The sequence below is a fragment of the Euleptes europaea genome, chromosome 2 (genome assembly GCF_029931775.1).
Source record: "Euleptes europaea isolate rEulEur1 chromosome 2, rEulEur1.hap1, whole genome shotgun sequence".
Classification (NCBI taxonomy): Eukaryota; Metazoa; Chordata; class Lepidosauria; order Squamata; family Sphaerodactylidae; genus Euleptes; species Euleptes europaea.
The window spans coordinates 43,479,223-43,492,680 of record NC_079313.1 but is presented as its reverse complement, the minus strand read 5'-3'; the positions used below and the strand labels follow the sequence as shown (position 1 = coordinate 43,492,680).

Here is a 13,458-nt window from a genome sequence, read left to right as displayed (position 1 = left end):
CTCATTTGTTCTTCCATGTTTTCAAGCTCGCTTCTATAGGTATCACATCGTTCCTGCAATTTTTCCTTTTCTTTTACACAGTTCATTAACTTGCTTTCTAAAACTTGTTCTTCATCCTGAACCTGAACAAAAAGCAGCCATTACTTTTCTACAATTAATTTGTTGGAACTAACTAGAGAAACAAATTAAAGTTCCAGCCCTGCTTTAAGCAAGCCCTTCTTTGAGCAAGCAAATCTTCTTGCATATTGATACAACAAAGTAAGAGGGAGAAATCCCTACTCCTGGAGGAAAGGTGTTCAGGCCTTTTGTTCTGACCATTCAATATCCCCTCCCTTCTTATAACAAGGAGAGGCAGCTATCAACAGAGATCTGAGGAGCATTTGTGTGTGTTGGACGACAAGCCTAATTAATTCCAGTACCGACATACTCCTGGAATGTAATAGAATGGGGTAGGTGGGGCAGAAAATATCACAGTTGAATCAGTACAACACATTGTCTCTACAGCAGACTGCTCTTGTGTGCATGTGTGAGCCTTCTTTACTGCCTCAGGGCCCTTTATACTGGTTCCAAAAGTTCCCTATACCTTCTTGAAACTTGATACAACTATACTAGTCTTGAAGGTGTCAACTCTGAATGGTCTGGTCTCTGAAACGACTTGCGCAACTTGTGTTTGTAAAGTGCCGTCAAGTCAAAGCCAACCTATAGCAACCCCGGTGGGGTTTCAAGGCACGTGATTAAGCAGAGGTGGTTTGCCATTGCCTTCCTATGCAAAGTCTTCCTTGGAGGTCTCCCTCCCAAGTACTGCCCCAGCAAGTCAGCTTATTAAAACAGTCAACGACCAGACAGGATACATACAAATACAGAGACATTTAAGATTAAAAGGAATATATAAAATCCACAAGTATCCTGAACATTTATAACCGTCATTCTATAGGACAGTTAGAGTCCATACATAGAGTTTGTACATCAAAGGTCTCAGTGACTATCAGTCGATGGGGGACCTAGATCGTTTGTGATTATCGCATTTACCAAATGTAAGGCAAACAAATTTTGCTACTGAATGTGAGACCTCCACATTTTTGTCCTCCAAGAGATATCTTAATAAAAACCCCTCAGATTGATGTATGGGGCTTCCGGTTAGGTTAAATCGCTGTAAAAAAGGTTCAATTAACCACTTTCTTTCAGAGGCATACCAAACACAATGAAATAATACATGAGAAACTGTCTCTATGGAGACACTTGAGCAGGGGCAGAGTCTCATGGAGCAGGGAGTATGATGGAATCTACCATATAGTAGTGAGGAGGGAAAGGCATCAAATCTTGCCCTTGAAAGGGCCCATCTATGGTTTGGGTTGGAAATATTGACCAGATATGAAGCTGGAGCCAAACCCGAGCTAGGTTTCAGTTGGTTGTAAATAGGGGGTAAGGTGGCATGCTCTGTTTGTAGCTCGATTTCGATAAGGCGTTGATGGACCACACTTTTTGCTTTTTTTAATCCTTCTTCTAGAAGTTGTTCTGGATCTAACCCTATAGTTCTTAATCTTTCTGTGGCTCTTTGGACCCATTGGGAGAAAGGATTGGCAGCAAGGAGGCCATAAATTAAGCCAGAGGGATGAAGCAGAGGTGGTTTGCCATTGTCTTCCTATGCAAAGTCTTCCTTGGAGGTCTCCCTCCCAAGTTCTGCCCCAGCTTAGCTTCCGAGATCTGACTAGATCAGGCTTTACTATACCATTCCACATCCTTGTGTACCTTACAAATTAGAAATTCACTTTAGACAGAATTTCTCCCATAAACACAAAGCATGAACAGCTTCATTCAACTATTTCTAACAAGTGCAAATCCAGTCTTTCACACCAGCGCAACTGAATGAATAATTTTATCATCTTTTCTTTTTAGTCTTGCTAGGGTTGCCAGTACCAGGTCTGGAGTTATCTGGAGCTTTTGGGAGTGGAGCCAGGAGAGGGCGGGGTTTGGATAGGGGAGGGACTTCAATGGGGTATTAATGCCACAGAGTCCACTTCCAAAGCATCCGTTTCCTCCAGGTGAACTGATCTCTGTTGGCTGGAGATCAGTTGCAATAGTGGGAGATCTCCAGGCACCCTCTGGAGACTGGCAACCCTAAGCCTTGCCCTTGTGCCTTTACCAGCAGGCTGGCACATGCAGATTTAGCTATTCATGCAATAAAGTTGATTTCGGTGGGATAGGCTACAATTTAATGTACGAAAACAGAGCTGGTTGGTGACAATCTTTAGAACTAAACCATGACTTCAAAGATTCCAGTTACACTTGAAATTCTATTTAAAAGATCGTACCTTTTCCAGTTTTTCGGTTATTTTCTGTTTGTACTTTTTAAAAGTTCTTGTAAGCTCCTCAGCATTATATAGAGCTTCGTTTCTTTGCTGTTCAGCTCTTTAAATGAAAGAGGTACCTCAGATTTAAACTGACCAAGGACAGTAATGATATTAGATTATTCTTTTCATAACACACTCACACAAATCTTTAAACAGAAACAGTAAGTGATCAGCACTTATTTTAACTTTCTATTTTCCTCCCAAACGTATATCTATAAAATGTACAATGCTACTTCATACGAATATTAAAGATGAAGAGTAGCTTCGTTTTGAATTTCCTTTATAATGACACTGGAATATGCCATATAAAGCACGTACCACACCAATATCCTCTAGTGTAAGAGCGTAGACCACAAAAAATATACCTTTTACTGAAAGACAGCAAAAAAATAAACTGGCCAGTGTTCAAATTATGTCTTCATCCAGCTTTCCAAGTAATTAACAATTCAAACTCCTAAGGCTAAATCTGAAATATAAGCAGCTATTATTTCTTCTACAACGAGAGGCAGCCTAATTAGAAGCCCACCCTTACAGAAGCAAACGTCTCCCATTAATTTCCTGGTCAGGGATATTACTTCCATACAAGTAACAGTGATGCAAGTATGATGGTGCGCTCGTGACGAAGCTACAAGAGCAACTTATAGGCTTTCATAAACATCCTATGTAATGGCAGTGACAACTGCTAAGGAGTATTATGCAGCCTCCATTGCATCCGCTAGCTTTGCAAGGCACAATTATTTAGGATAATTTGATCTCTTACATTCTTGGAAGGACAATCAAATGAAGGTACAACTTCAACCCACAGTTGTAAGGCATTTGCAAGTTTTTTTGAGGATAAAGTCCTGTTGCTCCGCCACAACCTCCCTGCCAATTTTGATACAGTAAAAGAACTAGAGGCCCCTTGCCCGTCTACTGGTCCATTTTGGGACCACTTCAGTCGGCTCTCAGAAGCTGATGTTGACAGGATCCTGTTGGCTGTGAGGCCTACCACTTGCCTCTTGGATCCATGTCCATCCTGGCTGGTCAAGGCCAGCCTGGATGCGGTGTGAATGCCCCTGAGAGAAATTATCAACTTGTCCCTTAGTACGGGGATTTTCCCCGGGGCAATAAAAGAGGCAGTGATACAACCGCTCTTGAAGAAGCCATCTTTAGATCCTAGAGATCTTTCCCACTACCGCCTGGTTTCTAACCTTTTGTACCTGGGCAAGGTAGTTGAGAGAGCGGTCGCTGAGCAGCTACAGGGTTGTCTGGATGACACATCGGCTTTGGACCCATTTCATTTGGGTTTCCCTGGCCCTGGCCATGGGACAGAGACGGCTCTGGCCGCCCTCACAGACGATCTCCGTCAACAGCTGGATTGAGGGGGGTCAGGGCTGCTGATATTATTAGATTGGCAACCTTTGACATGGCCGACCATGATCTTTTTAGACCACTGCCTTGCCAGCATTGGGATCTGGGACACAGCCCGTCAATGGTTGAGCTCCTATCTCCAGGGTTGGGGACAGAGGGTCATGCTTGGGGAGATGATATCGCAGCGGCACCCTTTGGGATGCGGGGTACCGCAGGGTGCGGTCCTATCTCCCATGTTGTTTAACATCTATATGCGCCCCCTTGCCCAGCTTGTTGGGAGTTTTGGGCTGGGCTGTCATCAGTGTACAGCTTTATCTGCTGATGGACAGGGGGGTGCTGGCTCCCAACAGCATGCAATTAACACCTGCCATCAAGAGTCTGGGTGTGATCCTGGATGCCTCCTTATCGATGGAGGCCCAGGTCACAGCTGTGGTCAAGTGGCTTTTTTCCATCTCTGCCAGGCCCAGCAGCTGGTGCCTTACCTCTCCCGCCCTGACCTAGCCACGGTGATCCATGTGACAGTCACCTGTAGGCTGGATTAGTGTCACTCACTCTATTCAGGGCTGTCCTTGCATTACATTCTGCTGATACCAACTTGATGGTGGTCCCCGACCCTAGAAGTGTGTGGCTGTCCTTGACGAGGGCCAGGGCCTTTTTGGTCCTGGCTCCAGCCTGGTAGAACTCCCTTTCCAGTAACATAGGGCCCCTGTGGGACCTTAAAGAGTTCCGCAGGGCCTGTAAGATGGAGCTTTTCCACCAGGCCTATAATTGAGGGCAGCCGAGGGTGTCTTCTGCTGGCTTCCCTACCCCCTCCTTTTTCTGGCTCTGCCGGCCTATATATTATTGGGGGGTGGGCTCTGTCTGACTGCCAAGCATCAGCAGCTATTAGACCGTTAACTGAGTTTATTTATTGCAAGTTTACTGGATCTTGTTTTAATGATATTGGATGTTTTTTAATGAATACGTATTATGTTTTTGTCTGTAATTTTTGTTACCCGTCCTGAGCCTGGCCTGGCTGAGGAGGGCGGGATAGAAATTTAATTAATAATAATAATAATAATAATAATGCACACATTTGTGCGCTCGTTGCCATTCTCATATAACAGCAGCTAAAGGAAAGAGGAAATGGTCTAGTTCTGTTTGCTCTTATAGCACTGAAAAAACATATGCAAGTATCATGCCACTATAAATGAAACTAGCAGTTAGTGTGAAGGTACAGATCTTCTCGGAGTCGCTCCTGAGGAAAGATTAGGTACAGGCTCAGAATGCTGAGTCCCCCCCCCCCCACACACACACACACAATACAGTCAGCTCTTTGGCTCTCCCAGGAGAGAAAAGAATAAACATCTGAATAGGGTTTTGAAGGCAAAAATCTTCAAGCTCAGAGCTCATATTGTGTAGCATAAATTTTACTAGATCAAGGTCTAAAATACTGCAGCTATCCTTTAATATAAATGTTGTAAATGTGACAGTCACAGCAACACTATTTTATTTTTTGCCAATTTTCCAGCCTTTTTTTAATCTGGTCAAAGAGCAACAGTTAGAATTGTTTACATCCACAGCATGATAGCGAGACTGCTGAATACTCTAATAATCTAGATCCCTTCTGAAATAACACATCTGTTGTTTAACAAAATAAAGCTAGGCATCTCACAATAACTATTCTATAACAAGAAATATATTATCAAACTTCCAGAATAAAAACTGAAGCTAGGCATCTCACAATAACTATTCTATAGCAAGAAATGTATTATCAAACTTCCAGAATAAAAACTGAACTTGAATAAGTTGTCACCTCTTTCCATGTTTGCTTCGTTCAATTAAATCGTGTTTCATTTTTTTATATTCCTCCTTGAACTTCTGCAAAACATATTCTTTTTCCATTAGGATACTATGGCTTTGTGCTAATTTATCTTCTCTCTCTCTATAAAAATAATTTCAAATTATAAAACAAGTATAAACAACATATATTACATAATTTTAAACCAAGACACCCAAGTCCAGCATTTAAATTAATGGGGATTTTTCTTCTCCTCATCACCTAAGCAGGCGTCCCCAACTTTTTGAGCCTGCAGGCAGTTTTGGGATTTTGACGCAGTGTGGTGGGCTCAACCACAAAATGGCCGCTACAAAATAGTTGCCACAGGAGGCAGCACCAGCCACAAAATGGCTACCATGGCTTATCTTCAGTGAGACACAAGAACAAAAAAGAACCCTGTTGGATCAGACCAGAGGTCCATCTACTCCAGCATCCTGTCTCACACAGCGGCCAATCAGTTTCTCTGCAGGGCCAACAACAAGACAAAGAAGCTGAGGTGTCCCCCCCCCCCCCGATGTTGCCTCCTGGCACTGGAATTCAGAGGTTTACTGCCTTTGAAAGTGGAGTTTCCTACATAGGGGGTTACCATACTTTGTATTACCAGCGATGTTTTTTACAACATTTTCAAACTCTTAATACATCGCTTTAAAAGGGTTTTTGGATACCACGGTTAAAAAATGGTTGGAAGACGTCTTCACAGCTAAAGGGGCCAAACAAAGTGCGAACAGTATTTTTTATAACATTTTCAAACTCTTCATAAATCGCTGGGAATACAAGTGCGGTAACCCCCATAGTGTAGATGCTTATGGTGTATGGCAGCAGCTGTCAAAGCAGCATTTTTAACAATCTGCACAGCCAATCAAAGCTCCAATAGCTAATTAGAAGCTTTGCCAGGCAAAAGCCTCATTTGACCACACCCACTTTCAAAAAGCACTTGGTGGGTGCCAGGAAAGGTGTCAGCAGGCACCATGTTGGGTAACCCTGACCTAAGACATTTGAAACAAATGGCCAGTCTGATATACTGAGGCAATATTACCTCTAAAAGACAGAATTCAAAACACAGAGAGATTTTTGGTGAAAACTGACTAAAATACAGAGCATATGTATGCTTTACACTATGATCCTATGCGTATCAGGCTAGAAGTAAGTTCCACTGAAACAACAACCTTACATCTAGATGTGTTTCAGATAAAAATATAAGTAACATTGAAATCACTAAGGCTTTTAAATTGCTGCATTTGAAAAACAACAGTAACTCACTGTAGGCTGTTTACTCATTACAGATTAGTGACAGCCTAGGGCTCTTTCTCATACACCATATGAAGTAATGATTTAACTAAGCAGTCCAAGACAGATCAGGAATGCTAAATGACATTTAAATTAACATAATATAGCCTTTTATTCAATGGGTTGAATCCAACCAATTTTTTTGCTAGTGAAAAAAGAAGGAGGGGTTCCCTTTGACAACCTAAAAAGGCTATGCTGGGGATCATGGGACCTGCATGGACAAAAGCCATAAGGGATGGGGGTTGTAGTAAGGAGAATTTGGGAAGATTTAATGAAACTCCTAGCCAGATCCAGCCCATTGTTTTCTTCCCATGATGAGGGGTACATATGCACCCAAGGCTACCAAGTTGGCATTTCCTCCTAGAAAGTAAAGCATGAACTAACCATGTGAGTAAGAGAGAAGAGTAAAAAGCAAATTAATTACCTCAAAACATCATCTTGAGCTTGAACTTCTGCTTCCAAGCTTGCTATTTGGTCTTCTAGCATCGGAATGCTAACAGAGTGTGTATCCAAAGCAGATTCAAGAAAAGATATCTGAAATATGAAAAAAAATGCAGGAAGAATCAACAAGCTGCTTTGTTGCCTTTCATTACACTGGCACATATAATGAATGAATGAATAAGTTTTATTTGCATGTAGCCATAGGCTACTACAAACATGTCAGCAATTACCTATAATAGTTATAAATATACATAATAAAAAAGGAAAGTATTCTAAAATAGTAAAATGCAAAACAATGTTAGCTAAAAATTGCAGTGATATCCCAGTAAACTAGTAAGACCTAAAATCAGCTCACAGGATCGGCTCTCTTGGCAGCTATGTTGGACCTTATTTTCTTTGCTGCTAAGGCAAACAGGGAGATCGTCTAGGAAACAAACCCATCAGAGTCTGTTAACAAAAATATTAATTTCTCAACACTACAGCAAGTATTTAGACCAGAAACCAACCCGGCAAGAAATTTAGCCCTAGGTTCTGCATACAGAGGATAATCGAGTATATAGTGAAAGTAAATCCTCCAGAGCAAGTGATCCACAAATACAAAAGCATGGATCTTTTGGTATTCCACAATAGCACCTGGCCAATACAGCCGTTGGCATTGATTGAAAGTGTAGGGACGTAAAGACTGCTCTAAGCTTTGGATTTGAAATAGTGACTAAGTAGGGAGCTCTAAGATGGTCAGTTTTAAAAAATTTAAGCCAGGGGGCAGTCACCAATTTCAATATCAGTTATCTATCCATAAGGCATCAGATCTATAGACTCAGTCTGTAAGTTGGGAAATGTCTGCTGATGATCCTAAGAGATCCTCTGAGATTAAGTATTGGGACAGTATATTATTGAGGAAGTCAAGGCATGATGTGTCTTTCAGTAGCATAAAGTTAAATGACCTTTCCATCCCCACACTTCCACCACATAAAGGAGGTGTGGAACGACCTTACTTTTGTATAATTTTAAGACAGAGTCCAGAAGGAAGCCTCCCTTTGTATAGAAAAAAAATGCAAAAAGGGTACTTTAAAAAGCTGCACTGCTTGATTGGAATACTCCAGGGAGATGTTTTGGGACTTTTCCTGAAGACCATTACTTTGGTCTTCTTGTAATTAATGTTTAAAGACTCTTCCTTGCAATATGATCCCAGTTGCTGCGGCAGCCTTCTCAAACCAACTTTGGTAAGGGAGATTATAGCCATGTCGTCCATGTATAATAGGACCGAAATTTTTTTATGTCCAAGTGAGGGTGGAACAAAATGCGGGCCTGAAAGCCTCTCAACAATATCATTTATAAACAGATTAAATAGCAAGGGGGGCAATACACACCCCTACTTCACTTCCTTACAGATTGGAATTTTGTTGGTTAGGGAACCAGATAGTCCTACCCTAATTTGAGCATAGATGTAACTCAGGCAACAGGAAAAGTAGACGCTTGTCAATGTTTTCCCTTGATAACTTTGACCAAAGACGCTCCCTATCAATAAAGTCAAATGCAGCAGCCAAGTCTATAAACGCTACGAATAATGCTTTAGTTGGGCCATTAATGCCTGAAAATGCAAGTTGATGGAGTGTTTGGCAGTGATCGGCTGTGCAAAGTCCCTTTCTAAATCCTGCTTTGTGTGGGTGCAGAATCAGTCACCCATTCTTCCAGTTTATGCAGCAAACGTTTGCTATATAGCTTTGCTGCAATGTCGAAAAGGCTTATTGGTCTGTAATTCTGTGGCTCTGTTAATAATGCTTAAACTTCCACCCTGAGGGGATTACACCTGTGTCGTTAATTTGTGTAAAAACTCTAGCTAAAACAGGAGACCACCAATTTAAGAAAGTTCTTGTAGGTTATCCGGGCTGTGTAACCGTGGTCTTGGAATTTTCTTTCCTGACGTTTCGCCAGCAACTGTGGCAGGCATCTTCAGAGTAGTAACACTGAAGGACGTCTCTTCTTCAGTGTTACTACTCTGAAGATGCCTGCCACAGTTGCTGGCGAAACGTCAGGAAAGAAAATTCCAAGACCACGGTTACACAGCCCGGATAACCTACAAGAACCAATGAACTCTGACCGTGAAAGCCTTCGACAATAATTTAAGAAAGCTTTATATAATTCAGGGAGGATCATATCTTCCCCAAGTGATTTTCCAGATGCCAGTGAAGCGATCAATCCTCTAATTTTAGACTCTGAAGCGGGCAATCAAACTGGAAGATCTGATATATCTGGGTGAGAACACTGTGATTGTGAGGTTTCCATTAAAGGAGAGGTTACACAAGATCCAAAGACCTTGCTAAAGTACATAAACCATGCTTTACCTGGAATTTGCGCTTTGAGCCGCCGAGTCGAGCGGCTTAAATCACATGAGACCAATTCCCAGAAGCGTACTTCATTTTTTTTCAAGGACTGCTAACTCAAGATCTTTCCATAAGGATTTTGCATGTTCAGTTTTTTGTTTGATTAAAACTTTATATTGAGATCTAAATTTTAAAAGATGAGGCATCAATGCCTTGTTGTTACTTCGTCTCACTTGTCTCATAGTTGCGATTATTTCTTTCTTAAACACTTTACATTCAAGATCATACCAACTGTTAGATACATGGGTTAAGGGTTTTATGGGTCTGCTATTAATAAACATAGGTTTTAGATATCTAATTATTGCTTCAAAAGATTTTATGGCATCATTGCCAGGCTGAGGGGGAGCTAACCTGTGAGCCGCCAAGACTGAATTCGAAAAGGTATGCAGTAAGTTATTATATAATTGTTCTGACCATTTCAGTCTCCTAAAGCCAGGAATTGTATCTTCTGCAAAATCTTGGGTTGGTTTCATTGACATTGAGCATTAATCTCCATGGACAGTGATCACTTAAAGAAGAATCAATAACCTCAAACTTGTCCACAACATTCAATAAAACAGGAGATACAAGATAATCAATTGTCACTGGCACATATAGTGTTGGAGTCCATGACTGATCAGTGGAAGGCATTAATGTTGCTAAGCCTCCCAGCTACACACACACACGGTCCATTCTGATTCCAGGAAACTTTATTCCTAGGGTCACAGGACTCACATGGAGTAATAGCCACACAGGACAGGAGGCTGCAGGGTGGAGGAAGAAGGGGGTAAAATAGCCACCCTTCTTTATCTTCCACCAATATAGCTCTGCTTACAGAAGAGCCAGGAGTGAGCAATTAATCCATGCAGGTCTTGCAACCCTGGGAGTAAACCTTCCTAAAGTTGCAAAGGTCAAGAAGAACTGCGATCCAAAACCACAGTTTCTCCAATTACTGGTCTCCCTTACAGGCTATTTCTTCTCCAAGTACTCCCTTTGGTATGTTACCCAAAAAAAGCTCCATATTGTTCAACTATTCAGTTAGCCATGCTCAATTATTCTTAACATATCAGAATGGTGCTTATTTTAACTACCTATGCTTCCTTCTCACTGTAGTCATCCAATACAACATAACATGAAGTGCAGGCCTAACCAATTAATTGATGCTCACTGCATTTTTCCTGGGCCACATGACTTTTTGTTAATGTAAGCCTCACAAACTCCAGCATTAGCATTTCAGAATTATCAGGGGGCATAAAGGAAGAAACCATGCCATGAGCATCATTGTGCTCATGCTTCAAAAGATCCAAAACGGAAAGGGTTATCCAAACCAACGACTTTCTCATACCATGTAACAAAGTTGTTAAAAAGGTGACAAGTTAGGGCTGCTTCACACATTATGTTTTCAGGTATATATATTTACATGTAAGTGTAAACTTGAAAATTTTTGTGCAAATGAATAGACACATGTGCCACACAGGCACTCATCACACAGCCAGGCCTGGCTGCAGCTCCCCATCAAGCAAAAATTGTGTCACAAATCATAACAGAATCCACCCAAATGTTTTCTTTTTCTGAAATATGGTTTGTGGTTAACCGAGTTCCATAGGTCTACATCAGACTATGTGGTTTGAGGGTTGCACTAGCCAATGTATTTATGAGTATGTTACTAATAAGTACTACCAAACCACTAACAAATTGTTTACTTACTAACAAATCTAGTAATACATGTTAAACACAGCTTCAGCCAAGGTAAATGAGAAATGTTTTAGTATACTGTATCATCATTAGCAATTGCCTTAAAACAAATATATGCTTGAAAAATGCTTACTCTTGTTTTTGACTGTTTCAGTTCCACGTTTATGGTTTCCATTTGACTCATTAGCTGGTAGTTCTGGGAAGCCAATAATGTGTTCTGTTCCCGGAAAACATTTAATTTGTCCTTTAGTTCTTCATTTTCCTCTTCCATGCTTTTATCAAAAGATACTGAATAAGACTAGAAGGCAAAGTATGAGATTTGAAGCTAGAATCAACCAAAGTGAACACAGCATTTATAAGACCTGTTAGCCCAATTCCCCAAGAATGTAATATACAAATAGCAATAAACAATCAACAAATGTTCATAAATTCCTGAATAATTACTTTGTTCTTGAATTTCTTTGGAGATTCTCTTTTATTTAAAGATATTCTGCTAGCAGCAATATGAGATGAAGAACTTTTTAATTCAGTAGAATAATCAAGGTCTTCCATTGTTAAAACATCAAGTTCTCCCTCATGTATGCTTTGGTCCGAATGATCACATGAACTAGAACTGGAAGAAAATAAAGTAAAAAATAGATATAAGCAGTACCTTCTCCTAACTTTAAATAAACAATTCACCTAACGAACTATTTTAAAATTAGGATACAAGTAGTTACTGGAAATACGTTATTAAATAAAATGAAGTTCTACTTTTGGATATACACATACCTGAAAAGCTCTTCTCCCAAGTTTTCCAGATTTCTCTCTGTTTTCCTTAGTTGGCTCCTTAAAGACATAACACTTGCAAGCAAGTCTTCCTCATCCTCATGGTAATCATGGCACACTGATGTGTTAGATTCCATAGATATACATTTGTCTAATATAAAAGATAACTAACAAAACAATATTAATATGACTATATCCACTAGTTGAAGAAGATAGCTTGTTAAATGCACAGATGACCAAGTAATGGGACAGGTAATGATTCTCCGGTAAAGAATGTTCAGACAAGTATTGCCTTCCCATCTTGCAGAGTAGGTGAACACAATGCTTACTCCTGACAAGACAGAAGTATTACTGGTCATGAAACCAAACCGGGAGAAAGATTACAGCTGTTCTGGATGGAGCTGCACACCCTTTGAAGGGTAAGGTTTGAAGCCCAGGCCCTGTCCTGCTGCTTGCAAAACAGGTAGCCAGCAGTGCCTTCTCCCAGCTTAGGCTGGTTTACCAACTGCAACCAATCCTGGAAACAGTGCACCTGGCCATTGCCTTGGGTAACCAGATGCAATAGAGAAGAGTGCACAGGTATCTTTAAAAAGGCATCAAAGAGACATTATGAGCTAGTGAATTTTTTTCTCAACCTGTGACATAATAACCTAAACCTTCTTCTACACAAATTTTGAAGATATAGCAGTCGTGTCTTCCATTACTGCATCAGATCCCCTTACCTTTGTTATTCATGAAGTGCTCCTCTCAGGGCTGTTCCGGAAGTACATAATGTAGTTAGTATGTGTGTGAATACCAACTCTGTTTCTTCTGCTGCTTTATTATTTTACAGGCTTACACCCAATCCTCTAAAATTTCCAAAGTGAGCATTTTACACAACAGAAAGCACTTCAAAACAGGAACTAGACATAAGGAAAAACTCAGACCTGTTTTCACATTCAAAATTCATAGATAAAAAGAATTCCAATCTACCTTAAAAAAAAAAAAACACAGGCTGGCTCTGTCAACCCCCTTGATGATGATTTTGACCCAGCTAAGGATTACTGTATTTTTCAGTAAGGCTACCATGGGCTACCCTTCTTAGGCTCAAGTTCCTTGACCTCCCCACTTTTGATGTTGTTCTGCTGCAGTGCATCATCAAGTGATAGTATTATAAGTAGACATTATTCTTTACATGATTATTTTGCCTGAAATGAAAGAGAAGCATCAAGCTCTTACCAAGGCAATGCTTCTATCTTTGATTTACCCCTTGAGTGCTTACCCCAATGTTCCTCAAACTAGAGAAAGCATTTTTTTCTGAATTAAAATTGAAGGCATGCTTCACCCAACTGGTTTATCTTTAACAATGGCCATTGCCTATGTTGCTGCATGAGTTGCTGTTCTG

At 40.6% G+C, this 13,458-nt stretch overlaps 1 protein-coding gene across 1 annotated transcript in view; it reads right to left on the bottom strand.

Moving 5' to 3' along the window:
• Nucleotides 1-12,211, bottom strand: part of CCDC18 (coiled-coil domain containing 18) — a 205,264-nt gene extending 193,053 nt beyond the window's left edge. Inside the window, exons 1-7 of the mRNA XM_056844003.1 lie at nt 12,078-12,211; nt 11,751-11,919; nt 11,440-11,604; nt 7,232-7,341; nt 5,497-5,625; nt 2,313-2,409; nt 1-122 (exon numbers count right to left, since the gene is read on the bottom strand). Of these exons, the coding sequence (XP_056699981.1) occupies nt 1-122; nt 2,313-2,409; nt 5,497-5,625; nt 7,232-7,341; nt 11,440-11,604; nt 11,751-11,919; nt 12,078-12,211 (926 nt within the window). The remainder of the gene's footprint in view (nt 123-2,312; nt 2,410-5,496; nt 5,626-7,231; nt 7,342-11,439; nt 11,605-11,750; nt 11,920-12,077) is intronic.
• Between the last annotated feature and the right edge of the window lie 1,247 nt (nt 12,212-13,458).